This window comes from Takifugu flavidus, chromosome 13 (genome assembly GCF_003711565.1).
Source record: "Takifugu flavidus isolate HTHZ2018 chromosome 13, ASM371156v2, whole genome shotgun sequence".
Lineage (NCBI taxonomy): Eukaryota > Metazoa > Chordata > Actinopteri > Tetraodontiformes > Tetraodontidae > Takifugu > Takifugu flavidus.
This window is the reverse complement of record NC_079532.1, coordinates 11,023,499-11,038,213: the sequence shown is the minus strand read 5'-3', so window position 1 is coordinate 11,038,213 and position 14,715 is coordinate 11,023,499. Positions and strand designations below refer to the sequence as shown.

Here is a 14,715-nt window from a genome sequence, read left to right as displayed (position 1 = left end):
GCTAGTTCCCTCGGATGTTCTATGTGAGGGAACCCTTCGGAGGTTTATTGGGACTTTGGGCCTTGAGCAGCACGGGCGCTAACGGGTCGGCGGCTTAAATCAAGACAGTTGTTTGTCCGAGTGGCCCAGCAGACTCGCTGCTGAGTGGACGCCGTTTTATTGGAGCATAAACTGACGTGGGGACGAGCCAAGAATGTTGCTTCTTTTTCTGCCTTTGAATCACTTTCAATTGACCTGCGGGTGAACCCGGCTCTTTCAAACACACACCTCCTTGCACTTCTATCTTTGTGAGGACATTCTTAGCTATAAAACTTTCCCCAGCCCCTGACCCCGACCATCACAACTAACGCCGAAACCCCCAACCTGAACCGAGTCTTAACCCTCAAGCAGACCTTTGAAGTAGTGAGGACCGGCCAAAATGTCCTCACTTCGCTAGCAGACTGCATAGTTGGGTGCTCGGCATGTAGCACAAGAAGACACACTGATATCTCCTTTCTCAGTTTTCTTGCCAGCTTATCTGAGCTGCTCTGTTCTGCTGCCTTATTGTGCTGGTTGACCAGTTTAGTCGGGATCAAGAAAGGTGACGAGGACCGGTTGAGGACGGGAACGGGGGGAAAAGCGCTGAAGCAGAACAGAAGAAGAAATCCCTTCAAGGAAATGAAAGAGGGATGAACCATTGATGAGGACGGAGGTGTAGTGTAGGTCTGGAGACGATTTACTCTCCTTCTCATTTGGGGTTTCTTTGTTTCGTCTTTGACCCAAAGTCGTCGCTACCTTGATAAGACGGGGAGTTGCGCAACTCATCCCTCTATTTATAACCTTTGTTTTAAGAGCGCTTTTATCAGACGTGGTCGTCTGGTGGCCTCCGAAGGTCCGAGGAGTCTGGCTCGGTGTGTTTATCCCCTAAGAAGTGTTTTCCCTTCTGAACATGTCTGCAAATTCTCTGATAATGATACGCCCCCCCCCCTCAAAAAAAATGACAGTTTACTTCCACGGCGATAAGGCCTCCGGGGGCTGCGCTCGCCACCGAGGAGGCGCTCGCTTCCATACGTGAGCGGACAGACGCTTATGTGCGCGTTGCCCAAGGAGGTGCTCGGGGGCGTTGAGGTATTCGAGTTTTCATTTGGGGAGAATTTGTTGTGTGTTGTGCAGGAATGTGTTCCGCTGGCTGTGGGGGCCATCAATCTTTGGAGGCAGACTGGTGGACTGGTCAGATGCCTGAGCGCTCCTCCGGGACAGAGGCAGCGGCGTTAGCGTGGAGCCGGGAGCACTTTGGGATTGTTCCTGGAGGGAAGATGGAAACAGAGAGAGGAGACGAGCAGCAGCACACCGACTCCGGCTCGTCCCTACGGCCGTCTCTGGAGGAGCCTCCAGATCATTTCTCCTCCCATCAGAGATCAGAGGGCTTATCATGATTAATCAGCACGTCAGCCCCAGAGGAGCCCCCAGAACACGGCTTATACAATCATACCGCTTCTTTCTTTTCCTCCTGCTTTACAACAAACACCACCTTAAGCCCTTAATAAATACTTAACCAGAGAACATCCACTCATCCATCCAAGTAGCAGCAGGGACGTCTCTTATAAGCCCCCCCCCCCCTCCAATGTCCATTTAGGCTACTTGGGGTTCCAAGTATTTGAAAGATTAACCAATCAGTGACCGAGCAAATGCTTTCATAGTGATCAGGGAGAGGTTGTTGTGTTTGTGTGGGAGCTACTGACTACTTCCCTCATGTGGGGTACCTCAGGGTTCCATTCTAGGGCCTCTTCTCTCCTCCCTCTACCTTTTGCTCTTGGATCTATACTCAGGAAACGGAACATCTCCTCCCATTTTTATGCAGATGATCCTCAAATGTGTGTCGCTAAACTTATTCGATGTGGACCAACATTCAGCCCCTAATCACTCCGAAACCGGACTGCCCCCTGGGTCGTTACAGCAAGCGGGGATCAGGAGGTAGATCTAACCCAGAAGGAAATCATCACAGAAGAAACCGACTTCCAGACTGGTTTTGAGTGTGTTACTGGACCAAGATCAACAACAGCGGCCTCCGTTTTAGCATCCCCAGAGGCCGCAATCCTCGATGGCCCCGTGCACCACTAGGACCACGGCGAAGAATCCAGAACAGTAGAGCTGGACCGCCCCCATCAGAGGGGACGGGAGGAACCGGAGTTTAACCAAGTGATTCCTGGAGACAGACGCTTACTCCAAGCTGATATGGTGAAACGGAACACTTGATTACAGTTACAGTTGGGTTCTTTTTGTTTTCCAAGTTCATGAGGCTGAGGTTTTTCAGGCGAGGGGAAGGCTGTGGTGGCCCATTATGGTCACCCACCCCGCCAGTTACCCCACTGGGGTGCATCCACTCGAAGGTGGTGGGATGATGGAGCCGCCTCTTGACCTCAGTCAGACGTCACAGTAGCACCAATTCAAAGATGTACCGCGAGTACCCGGGGCGACCAGTAGAGGGAGGTAACTTTAGAAAGGAATTGTGTTAAAACCATTGAAAGGTGACGCTGACCCAGGTCAGAAGGCCCGTTTTGGCTCGTTGTTAAAAACAGATGCATTTTTGATGCGATTCCCTTTTGAAGGCTCCGTTTTGTTCCAGAAGTTTCTGCTCTTCCAACAGGTTTGTTTTTTTTAATGCTGCTCTCTTGTTGCTGGTTCTTTTCCAGTGGAGACACAAACGAGTCCTTCAGTAGTGGAGCAAGACTTGAGAACCTCCTCCATCACAGCATCCAAACTGTTGGTGAACCATCACTATCACACACACCCCCCTTCCCCCCACACACACACGCGCGCGCACCACACACACACACTTTGTCTCCGTTCCTTGCGGAGTTGAAGAGTTGAATCTCGGGTCAGCAGTTGGTTGCGCAGACGGACCCAGACTGGATTTCCAGATGTGAACTCCCCATCCATCTCCGATACACCCCGATTCTCCCACGTGCGCGTTTGGACACTCGCGATGTCGTTCGCGCTGACGTCGCGTCACGTGTTCCCGCGGGAAAAGCGACAGGTTTGCGTTCACGTTCTAGAAATGTGCAAACACTGAACCAAAGAGGAGGTGTGGGCTGATCCACGTGGACTCGCGCGCTGGAGGTGAGTATTTCCCCCGTGTTTTGCATCCTTGTCCAACGTTCTGGAGCTCCCGTGAACCCCCACCGGGACCCGGACTTCGGCCTTCTGTGTGAAAGACACTGATGGGCGTCAACGAAGGTTGATCACGTGATGTTGCTGTAAATGTGCTGCTCTGGAGGTTTGGACCAGTTTGAGATACTGGGAGACGATATTTATTGAAATGATCCTCCGCATCCTGAGCCTGATGTTGGGGTCGAACAGCTGATGTGCAGTTCGTGTAATGACCACTAGGGGATGGATCCAGACTGGGATGGAGAGTCTTTACTGGTCTCTTTACTGGTCTGTTCGACTGTCACCACGGATGGATGCTGGGGGAGGAAACTGGCCAGAAAAATGACCTTTCAGTTCGATATCAAGGTCAAGGCAAATAAGAGATTCATGAATTAAACTCATTATTTAAACCGCTTCAGATGGAGCTCTGGAAGTTTGAATTATTTCACTTATAATTATTTTATTTTTTATATTGCTAAAAATTTAAATGCTTCAAAATTTAGGGGGAATAATTAGAACAATTAAAAACAATGATTTTTTTGATGCCTTTATATTGTCAGCACGTTTATTTAAATTACCTTAAAATATGCCGATTTTTTTTCTTGTTAAAAAATGCATAAATAAAACCATTTAAATTGACGTTAATGAGATGATCTAATTAGCCTCATTTATTTATTAGGAAAACAATGTCCACAACAGAAAGCTCGAACTAAACATGAATCAGAAAGATGAATTTAGCCTCTAAAGATCTTTTAAAAAAAAACAACATAAAATGGCAAAAAAAACATCGATTCAACGAGGAAAAAACGAACAACAGCGTTTTTATAGAGATTTCTTTAATTTAGAATGAGACGACATCTGCTAATTAGAGCCAACGTGATCTTCAACCTGTAATAATAATAATAATAATTTGAAAAATAATATTTGCTGTAATTTATTTCGTTTTAAAACGTTTTTCACCGTCAAAGATAAATTGCGTATCATTAAATAAATACAGTTTTTTTTAAATGCGTCTGTGTGTAAAGGTTGATGTCATTTTAAATCAGACGTTCTCTATTTACCAAATTAATTTTTATTTTTGTAAAAAAAGAAGGAGCCCGTAAGATGGAAACTGAAACCACGGGTGGATAAAAGGAGGATTTATCGGCCCATTAACGCTTCATCTTCTCCAAACAGCTAAATGACTGCGCGAGTGTCCTAATGATCCAAAATCATGAATAAACACACTCGAATCCCGGAGTTTAATACACGAGCCCCCAACCTGCAGGACCCTGATGTCTTTATTCCTCCCAGAGACGCGGCGGGGCCTCGAACCGAGACCCCTCCGGAGGTCGGGGGTCTTCCTTCCTTTATTTCTTTATTTATTAATGCTACAAAGGTGCCGCAGATTCGGTTTGGATTCGATTAGCAGCATCGATTAGCTCTTGTTAGCAGCTGAGGCTCCACCTGAACACAGACGATCTGGTGGTTCCCCAGCAGAAGCTGCTGGTTTGAGCTGGTTTAAGTGAGCAAACCGTAGATGAATGAAGCGAGAGCGCTCCTGTCCTTCATCATCTCTGGACTCCACCTCCTCCTCAGACTCTGGCTACTCCTCCAGCCCTCCACCCTCCACCCTCCACTCCTCCACTCCTCCACTCCTGGCTCTCCATTCACCCACGACTGTCTGAGCAGAGATCTGTCTCCCCTGAATGGACCCCATCTCTCGGCGTCGCCTGGGCTCTTGGAGAACATGTTGAGGACCTCAGCCCATCCCGGACCTCATTCCTGGTTACCGTCCGTCCTCCCGGCCGCCGCTGAGAAGAGTTGGTTCCGACTGTGAGTCGGAAAACTGATGGACAGAAAAGCTGCCTCAAGAAGGTTTGAAAGAAGAAAGTGAAGGAACTAAACTGGAGGATTACAGCCTGACCTTCGACCACCCTGAGTCCAGAAGGTTTTCGACCGCGATGGGATCGGATGTGCGTGAGCTCAGCTCCCTGCTGCCGCCCCTGTCCGGGGGCCCGAGCCCCGGCTGCCCGGCCCTGCCCGTCAGCACGGCGCCCCAGTGGGCTCCCGTCCTGGACTTCCACACCTCCGCGTCCCCTTACTCCTCGCTGGCCGCCTCTCACACGTCTTTGGGGCCGCACTCCTTCATCAAGCAGGAACCTACCTGGGGGGCTTCCAGCGACCCCCACCACCTGGACACGGACCCCCACTGCGGCCTCAGCGCCTTCACTGTCCACTTCTCGGGGCAGTTTACGGGGACGGGGGCCTGCAGGTACGGGGCGGCCTTCGGCCCGCCCGCGCCTCCGCCAACGGCCCCCAGTCAGGCGGCACCTGTGGCCCCCCCGCACCACCACCAGCCCCCCGGCAGGATGTTCAGCAGCCCGTCCTACCTGACGAACTGCGTAGACCCACAGCAGGCGACCCGCAACCAGACAGGTAGGGCACACGGGGACCCCCCCCCCCCACACACACACACCTTCAAAATAAGGTTCCATCACTTCCAGAACTTCAGCCAAAGTCCTGAATTTTTTAAACTGGTCCCAATGTTTCTGCTTGTGGCCTGGGGGCCACCCAGGGGCCACCCGGGGGCCACCCAGGGGCCCCGGGCTGAGGTCCCTCCTGCCGCAGGTAGATCATCAACCGGCAGGATGTTGGTTTTAATAGTTTTTACTAAAGATTTTAAATATCGCAGGTTTTAATCTACGGGGTTTGGATCAAATATGGGAAAAAAATACCCTCTCTGGGTTTTTAAAGCTAACGACTAGCGTGAGAAACGTTTGATTTTAGCAATTTTTAAATTAATTTAAATTAACGGTTGAGTAAATAGGGTTGGAAAAGAAAATTACATCTAGTTTTATAATATTTGTAATTACCAATTAATAGACGACAGAACAACAACAATAATAATAGTAATAATAATAAAAATGTAATAATAATAATAATATAATAATAATAATAGGAGCTACATAATTATTGGTTCGGCAGCTCTGAGATTCGACATTTTTACTCCCTAAATTAGTTCGTTTACAACAAAAGTCGTGTGAAAATGATTCGGAATTGGAACCGGATAATATTCCGTGTTTGGTGTAGCGTTGAGATATAGTCCCGGAATGCTGGGAAAATCCCAAAGGGTTGAACATCATTTCTAAAATCTGTCAAATTTACACCTGGAAGAAAAGTGCTTTAGCAGGTAAATCTGCTTACGTTTAGTTATTACACGTGTAATAACACTTTGGGACACCTTCTTGTGTGTGTGTTCTGGACAGTGAAAGCCCGACACACACTTATTCCAAACATCCAGCCTAATCCGGGCAGGGATAACGGATCTGTTAGTGGTTACCCAACAGATTAATTAGTAATAACATGCTTATCAAGCAGATAATTTAGTAATAACATTGCAATCAAAGTGCAGCGCCGACCCCTGAGCGGGTTCACCTGCCCCCCGCTGTGGCAGGACGAGCACGGACAAACAGAGCACGAGGCGGAGCAGGGGTCGCCCGGGAGGTGATAAGAGCGCGGGGTCACAGGGACAACTGGGGCGCCGGTTGTTGTTGTCGTCGGTGTGTGTGCGTGTGTGTGTGTGTGTGTGTACAAGCGTCATATCGAGCCGGACGCCAATCACGGCCTTATGTAATAAAAGAACTTCAAACACCTCTGAGTCAAAGGGGTATTTCCAGAACTCTACAACACACACACACACACACACACACACCACACACACACACACACACACACACACACACACACACACACACACACACACACACACAGAAGTCAGACTGGGGTGAGCAGAAGATAAATGGAGACGTTTAATGAGGTTTTTCGCCTCTTTCCTCCCCCACTGATGAGCAAAGTGAGTGAAAGTGCGCCGCTCTAATTAATGAAGCATGTATGTGAGAGGGAGAGGGAGAGGGCGCACGTGCGCGTGCACGCGCGTTTGATTAACGGGATTCTGGTCGACGGCTTCAGACCAGTCGTGACTCATGTCTGGCCTAAGATGTCAGGATATATGGGGACCCTCCTGTGTGCGTGTGTGTATGTGTGTGTGTGTATGTGTGTGTGTGTGTGTGTGTGTGTGTGTGTGTGTGTGTGTGTGTGTGAGCATAATCTTCACATTCTGCTGACTCAATCAAATGTTTGATCCTTTCTTATTCTGCTTTCCTAATCCTGAACTTCGGAGGTTCATGGCTCCAGCCTCGCGGCTGGTGATGGGTTCGGGTTCCATCCCAGCCTGTTTTACATGCTAATGGTCTGACTGGTGCACAGATGTGCACACACACACTGGCTGACTGGTTCTGTGCCCGGCAGGTTACAGCGCGGTGGCGTTCGATGGAGCCGGTAATTACGGTCACACTCCTACACACCACAGCTCCCAGTTCCCCAACCACTCCTTCAAACACGAAGAGGCGCTGGTGCAGCAGAGCACCATGGGTAAGACTCTCCGTTTGTTGTTCAGCCAGTTAGAGCTAATAAAGAGCTAATAAAGAAGTTCACACACACACACAACACACACACACACACACATGCACACATGCACACACACACGCACACACACACAGAGGTAAATTAAAAGCACCCAGCATTACACAAACATTATACTCTCCCATTAATATGTGTTGTGTGTATGTCTGTGTGTGTGTGTGTGTGTGTGTGTGTGTGTGTGGTGTGTGTGTGTGTGTGTGTGTGTGTGTGTGTTCATGCATCAGCTGAGCAGCAGTATCCAGTCCCTCCTCCTGTCTACGGATGTCACACCCCGTCAGACACCTGTGCAGGCAGCCAAGCTCTGCTTCTGAGGAACCCTTACAACAGGTAACACACACACGCACACACACACACACACACACACACGCACACGCACACAGACACACACGCACAGGTGTGTAGAACTATAGAAGCAGGTCCTACAAAAATGGCAGGCGTCTCAAATCCCTTTTTTTTTTTACATTTCTACGTAAATTTCCTATTTTCTCGTTTTATTTACAAAGCTGAATCCACCAACTTGCACTTTCAGCCGTTATAATTAGAAGAAACAAACGAATAAAATGGCTTCAGGAAGCCTTGTTGATTGTTTGCGACGGGCGATCCAGCGGCAGGATGCAGGTCTGGACAGGATGTTCACCTCCGCGCCGCCGCCGCCACTTCCTCTTGCTGTTTTTACCTTTTCGCCGCTCGGCGTCACATGTTTTCATGCTAATTACACACACACACACACACACACACACACACGAACAGGGCTTGGACACAACACGGACAAGTTGCTATAACGTAGTAATAACACAACAATAGGGGGGTATTTGTGTCTAAATATCCGTATAACTGGGACCAGTTGCCCCAGCTCGTGTCGGCCTCGTGGTGCGTTTAGGTGTTTCTGCCCCGTGGACCCGGGGCCGGTATAAATGAAGCACGCCACCGGAGGCGTTTCCACCCAACTGGCTCACGATCAGACAGGAAGTTAGGTTTCGGGAGCAGATATCGATGAGTTGGTCCCTCTACCACGAAAACCTGCTGCCTTCTGCTGTTTCTGTGTGTGTGTGTGTGTGTGTGTGTGTGTGTGTGTGTGTGTGTGTGTGTGGTGTGTGTGTGTGTGTGTGTCTGCCTGAAGCCCTTCACAACGCTCAGAGTTCCCTCTTTTTACAGCTTTTATCAGCGTAACCTGAGGCAGAGATGAATTCCCCCTCATTCATAAACAGAAATAAATCAGACTCGTGTTTATTGGGGGAACGAGGGACCATCGGTGCTCTACTGTAAAATAATAGCTGTGTAATGAGCAGGGTACCAGGCACCACCTTCACCCAGCAGAACCTCCGAGAGAGGCGACTATAAATCCTCCTCCCTCCCTCCCTCTAGAATTCTGTGTGTGTGTGTGTGTGTGTGTGTGTGTGTGTGTGTGTGTGTGTGTTCTGGTGCTTGCTACATTTCGAGTACTATCAAACCGAGGACATTTTGGCCGGTCCTCACAAATTCAAGGGTTTAAGGTCGAGGTCAGAATTGGGCGTTATGTCTATGAGTGTCCTCACAAAGATACAAGTACAAGGGTGTGTGTGTGTGTGTCAGGGAGCGCCAACGGCAACGCGGAACCCAGCTCACCAGCTTCTCTTCTACGTTCTGTTTCCCGTCCACAGCGGAGAAAATGTTTATCAAATGACCTCACAGTTGGAGTGTGTGGCATGGAACCCTGTCAGTGCACTGGCGTCCACCGTCAAGAGGTAGGCACGTGCACGCTGCTCCGCTCAAACCACCACAAAACGCTCTGATTGTTGGGACCGTCCTCAGATTAACCATCATGCATTGGGAGGTTGACACGAGCTTGAGGCTGTTGTCTGGGTGCAGCTGACGCTAGCAGCGCTAGCAGCGCTAACGAGCGGACGCTACTCTGGTTCCAGTCAAACGAGGCGCTCTGGAGGTGGAGGCCGATGTGGCGTTTCCTTCCCCTCATTATGTTTAATGTCACGCTGACCCGCAGCTCAGAACCAGTCGCCAACTGTCCGCACGTGCACTCTGGCCCGGGCCAACGAGCACGCACAGAAAATGGTGGCAGGAAAGGACATATAAGGACATATAAACACACACACACACACACACACACACACATGCTGTGGCTCTTTTCTAAGGGCTGCAGATGTTTTCAGAGACACGGTTCAGTTGCGGCTCAACATCTGTCATTCTGTCGATGAGGGAAGGAGGGAAGGAGGGAAGGAGGGAGGACGAGGAGACGGGAGTGAGGGAAGATAAAGCTGAAGGGGGCAAGGAGCAGGAGACGAGGAAGAGGAAGGACAAGGGGAGGGAACTGAGGAAGAGCAGATGGGCTTATTTCCAGAGTTCACACCAAACCGCCTCCTCAGCTGACGTGTGTGTGTGTGCGTGCGTGCGTGTGTGTGTGTGTGTGTGGTGTGTGTGTGTGTGTGTGTCCTGGCCCGGTGGACCCCCGCTGGCCTACACGCCTATGATTGGACCACGACTTTGATATGATACGGAGGGAAATATCTTAAATAATTGCGGTGTGATTCTAATAAGCTCAAGGTCAGATGCTGAATGAAGTCTATGTAGTTGCCCCCCCACCCCCCCCCGTGTGTTGGGGGGGGGGGCGTCCCAACGTGCCTGATAGACAGGCAGGTTACTTTGTAACCGCGGGAGGACAGGATGTGCTCTCCTCCTCCGTCTTCAGCCCCCAAAACGAGCTGTTTGCGTTATCAGCTGATACGGGAGCGGCGGCTCGCACAGACCCGGCTTTGTTCCGCCCCGCGGCCTTCGCCGCCGCGCTAGGGTCCGTTCCCGACGCTCGGCGCCAGGCGTCGCTACGGGGCGAACGCTCGTGTGATGCCTCTCTCCAGACCTGTCTTTGTGTTGGCAGCCATGCGGCGGGATACGAGAGCGACCCCAGCGCGCCCATGGTGTACAGCTGCAGCACGCAGTACCACATACACACTCACGGAGTCTTCAGGGGCCTGCAGGTAGGACCCTCCCTCCTTATCTCCCTCCTTATCTCCCTCCTTATCTTCCTTCCTATCATCCTTCCGCTGACGTGGCGCCTCTGTCTTTATCTCATAAAGTGTAAAAGTTTCTACCTTTGTGAGGACTTTCCTCGGCATCAGGCGCGTTTCCACTGCACAAACTTCTGGGTAATTTTACGAGGGCGTTGCAGGAACCTCCCACAAAGGGTCATTTACAGGAACCCTTGAGGGGCCTAACCCAGTTCCTGCTCCCGGGTCGGGCCCAAAAATCCGCTAGGTGGGGCCGGGTTTTGGAGTATCCGACGCCCCATTGGCTAAACCTAGCATTAGCCTAGCGGACGCCGCTCTCCTCTCGTTAGCATCCACCACCCTGAACACTTGATACTTGATAAGCGTCACAATGTGACACGTGCTGGTTATTACACATCTATTAACACACTGGGCGCGAGCGCAGATATTGGTGCTAACATAACATTTTGTCGTTCACGAAACTCGTGAAACGGTTCCCGCCCCAGGATTTACCAGGAACCCCCGCAGTGGAAACACGCCTGTCATGTATTCCCCAGCTCCTCACAAACCCCGACCATCCCAACTACCCCTTAATCCTCACCCTGACCTCATATCAACCCCCCCCACCCCCCCCACTTCTCAAATCCGTCCTCACTTTGCTAGTAGAATGAGTATTTGGTTGCGACTACACACACACACACACACACTCATTCAGGTCTACGCTCGGTAAGGAGACAGTTTCCATCTTCGTACGTGCACGGTGCTAAATCATTGGATTTAATTATGGTCTGTCAGCAGCCGTGCGGGAGCGGAGACTCTCCAGACCCGCGTCCAGTCCACAGCAGGCTGTCCGGGGACGTTTCCTTCCTTCGTCTTTGGAGCCTATTTCATCATTCACAGTCGCTTTTCCACCCCGACCTCTTTCTCTCTGCTCCCGTTCGAAGAAACGGATTGCGCAAAGCACACACACACACACACACACACACACACACACACACACACACACACACACACACACACGTGCGTCCGCGCACACGTGCGCATGCAGACATGCACACACGAGGTCCTACGAATAAATAAACTTTCATTCTTTTCCCTCCTAAAATGTGATTTAAGCCACCAGAGCAGGAGTTAGCAAATGGAGGACTTTAACCAGGGCTGGATCAGAACCAGGGCTGGATCAGAACCAGGGCTGGATCAGAACCAGGGCTGGGTCAGAATCAGGAAACCAGAACCAGGAAAAGCTGGTTACGCTGCTCGTTAGCAGAGCCCGGTGCTGCGTCGCTAATGAAGCAGATGCACCAGACATGAACCCAGCGGTGCTGCTGCGCGTCGCCCGCCATGCGCGGAGCAATCGCGGCCCTAAAGAGGCGCTAACAGCTCTGATTATACCAGACATTAAAGAAACCAGGACCAGATGGTTTTTGGGGGTCGGGATCTGAACAATTTGGGTGGGATCGGCGGCCCCAGGAGCCCGGGACGGCTCCTTTCCCTCCCGTCCCTGTTTTATCCGCTGTTCCCCAGCCTGGATGTGAGGGGACGCTCCGCGGCGGCGGCTAACAGGCGTGACTAACGGCCCCCCGGGGGCCCCGGTCGGGCCGCAGTCACGTTACTGCTAATGGAAGGAGCCCATTTACCAGTTTACCATAATGGACCCGCTCAGAAAATATGAAATGGCTTTTGTTGTTGTTGTTGTTGTGTGTCGTGTCGCCATTTAACCCCAGATAAAAACGCTTTTTCGACGTTGGCAGGACGTGCGGCGCGTACCTAGCATCGGCCCGGCGCTCGTCCGGACAGAGAGCAGCGAGAAGCGCCCCTTCATGTGCGCCTACCCGGGGTGCAACAAACGCTACTTCAAGCTCTCCAACCTGCAGCTGCACAGCCGCAAGCACACAGGTGAACACGCAGAAACGCGCGCCTTTAGCATCAGTGGCGTAGCGACGTTAGCAACAGCGCAAACGCATGCGAGTTCTCAGGAAACTCCAGGGGCATTTGGCTGCTTTTAGAAGTCAAAAGAGCAAATTTAAAGCCCGTTATTTACGTGTTGCCCCACCCCCGGCTGGCTACGCTAGCTTGTAAATTAGCGTAGCGTTCAGAGGAAGTAGCGCTGCTTCTGTTCCTGTTGCCGTTTGGGCTCCACACTGAGCCGCTAACGGGGGCCACCGTCCCCCTCCGATGCGTCCAACCGGTCCTGTCTGAGTAGAGGACGGTGTCTCCTTTATCTGCGTGTCCTGTCTCTGTCCAGGAGAGAAGCCGTACCAGTGCGACTTCACCGACTGTGGCCAGAGCTTCTCCCGCTCGGACCAGCTAAAGCGGCACCAGAGGAGGCACACAGGTGGGTCACGCTCCCAGCCTCTGTCCACCTCCGCTTTGCTCTCCACGTTCTTTCTCTTTTCAACATTCGCTGTCCTCTTTGGTCTCTCATATCTGCTGTTTGCACGACTGCCATGTTGTTCATGAGCGCGCTGGTGTGCACGTGAGCTGAGGTGCACGTGAGCTGAGGTGCACGTGAGCTGAGGTGCACGTGAGCTGAGGTGCACCCACAGGAACTGAGATGTTGCTAAAGCCTGGCTAGGCTAGCTGTGGAAGGGCTTCTCGGCAAGCCTCATTTCTCTATCTCCCACTGTGCGTGTGTGTGTGTGTGTGTGTGTGTGTGTGTGTGTGTGTGTACCTGGACTCGTGTGTGTGTGTGCATGCAAACTCTACCTGTGTTTAGGAGTTAAACCCTTCGAATGTGAGACGTGTCAGAGAAAGTTCTCAAGGTCTGACCATCTTAAGACACACACCCGGACTCATACAGGTAAAACAAGTGCGTAAACTTTTATTTTTTCCTTTTCTTCTTCACCCACATGTTTGCCACAAACATACACATCCTATGTAAAGTACACATCCTATGTAAAGTACACACCCTATGTAAAGTATACAGCTTATGTAAAGTATACACCCTATGTAAAGTATACAGCTTATGTAAAGTATACATCCTATGTAAAGTATACAGCTTATGTAAAGTATACATCCTATGTTAGTAAATGCCCATTGAAGTAGGTGGAGCTAAAGTGAGTCCATGAAACCCTTATTTTTATGAGGACTCGTCCCTCCAGGATGTCCTGAAGTTGAGATTGAAACAATTAATGCAAATTTACGAACAGGGGAGCAGGTGAACAGGGGAGCAGGTGAACAGGGGAGCAGGTGAACAGGGGAGCAGGTGAACAGGGGAGCAGGTGAACAGGTGAACAGGGGAGCAGGTGAACAGGGGAGCAGGTGAACAGGGGAGCAGGTGAACAGGTGAACAGGGGAGCAGGGGAGCAGGTGAACAAGGGAGCAGGTGAACAGGGCAGCAGGGATCTAGCAGCGACTCCCTTGGTCTGAGCAGGAGATATTTGGGTGGGTTGCTCCTCCCGTCGCCATGACGACGCAGGAACTCGGTTCAAACATCTCGTCAGATTTCGCTGTGAACATTGAAAGCGTGAAATCCTGGAGGGACCGATCCGAAGATCTAGACTCAACGTAGATTTAAGCGCCTCACTCAGACGTTCTAACGCTGCTTTTCCCTCTTTTTTCATTTGATCTTACTGTCCCCCCATCGTCCTCCTGTCCCCCCATCGTCCTCCTGTCCCCCATCGTCCCCCCATCGTCCTCCTGTCCCCCCATCGTCCCCCCATCGTCCTCCTGTCCCCCAATCGTCCTCCTGTCCCCCCATCGTCCTCCTGTCCCCCAATCGTCCTCCTGTCCCCCCATCGTCCTCCTGTCCCCCATCGTCCTCCTGTCCCCCATCGTCCTCCTGTCCCCCCATCGTCCTTCTGTCCCCCCATCGTCCTCCTGTCCCCCCATCGTCCTCCTGTCCCCCCATCGTCCTCCTGTCCCCCATCGTCCTCCTGTCCCCCATCGTCCTTCTGTCCCCCCCTCGTCCTTCTGTCCCCCCCATCGTCCTCCTGTCCCCCCATCGTCCTCCTGTCCCCCATCGTCCTCCTGTCCCCCCCTCGTCCTTCTGTCCCCCCATCGTCCTTCTGTCCCCCCATCGTCCTCCTGTCCCCCCATCGTCCTCCTGTCCCCCATCGTCCTTCTGTCCCCCCCTCGTCCTCCTGTCCCCCCATCGTCCTCCTGTCCCCCATCGTCCTCCTGTCCCCCCCTCGTCCTTCTGTCC

At 51.5% G+C, this 14,715-nt stretch overlaps 1 protein-coding gene across 4 annotated transcripts in view; it reads left to right on the top strand.

Annotated features, from left to right (window-relative positions):
* The first annotated feature begins 4,746 nt into the window (after window positions 1-4,746).
* wt1a (WT1 transcription factor a) overlaps window positions 4,747-14,715 on the top strand; it is a 10,303-nt gene continuing 334 nt past the window's right edge. The window contains exons 1-8 of one of the 4 annotated variants that reach the window (XM_057052384.1): window positions 4,747-5,547; window positions 7,420-7,542; window positions 7,818-7,920; window positions 9,234-9,317; window positions 10,463-10,562; window positions 12,323-12,467; window positions 12,817-12,906; window positions 13,288-13,371. In XM_057052384.1, the coding sequence (XP_056908364.1) occupies window positions 5,073-5,547; window positions 7,420-7,542; window positions 7,818-7,920; window positions 9,234-9,317; window positions 10,463-10,562; window positions 12,323-12,467; window positions 12,817-12,906; window positions 13,288-13,371 (1,204 nt within the window). In that variant the 5' untranslated portion in view covers window positions 4,747-5,072. Of the gene's footprint in view, window positions 5,548-7,419; window positions 7,543-7,817; window positions 7,921-9,233; window positions 9,318-10,462; window positions 10,563-12,322; window positions 12,468-12,816; window positions 12,907-13,287; window positions 13,381-14,715 lie in introns of all 4 variants that reach the window. The other 3 variants (XM_057052382.1, XM_057052386.1, XM_057052385.1) reach the window with 3 other exon arrangements.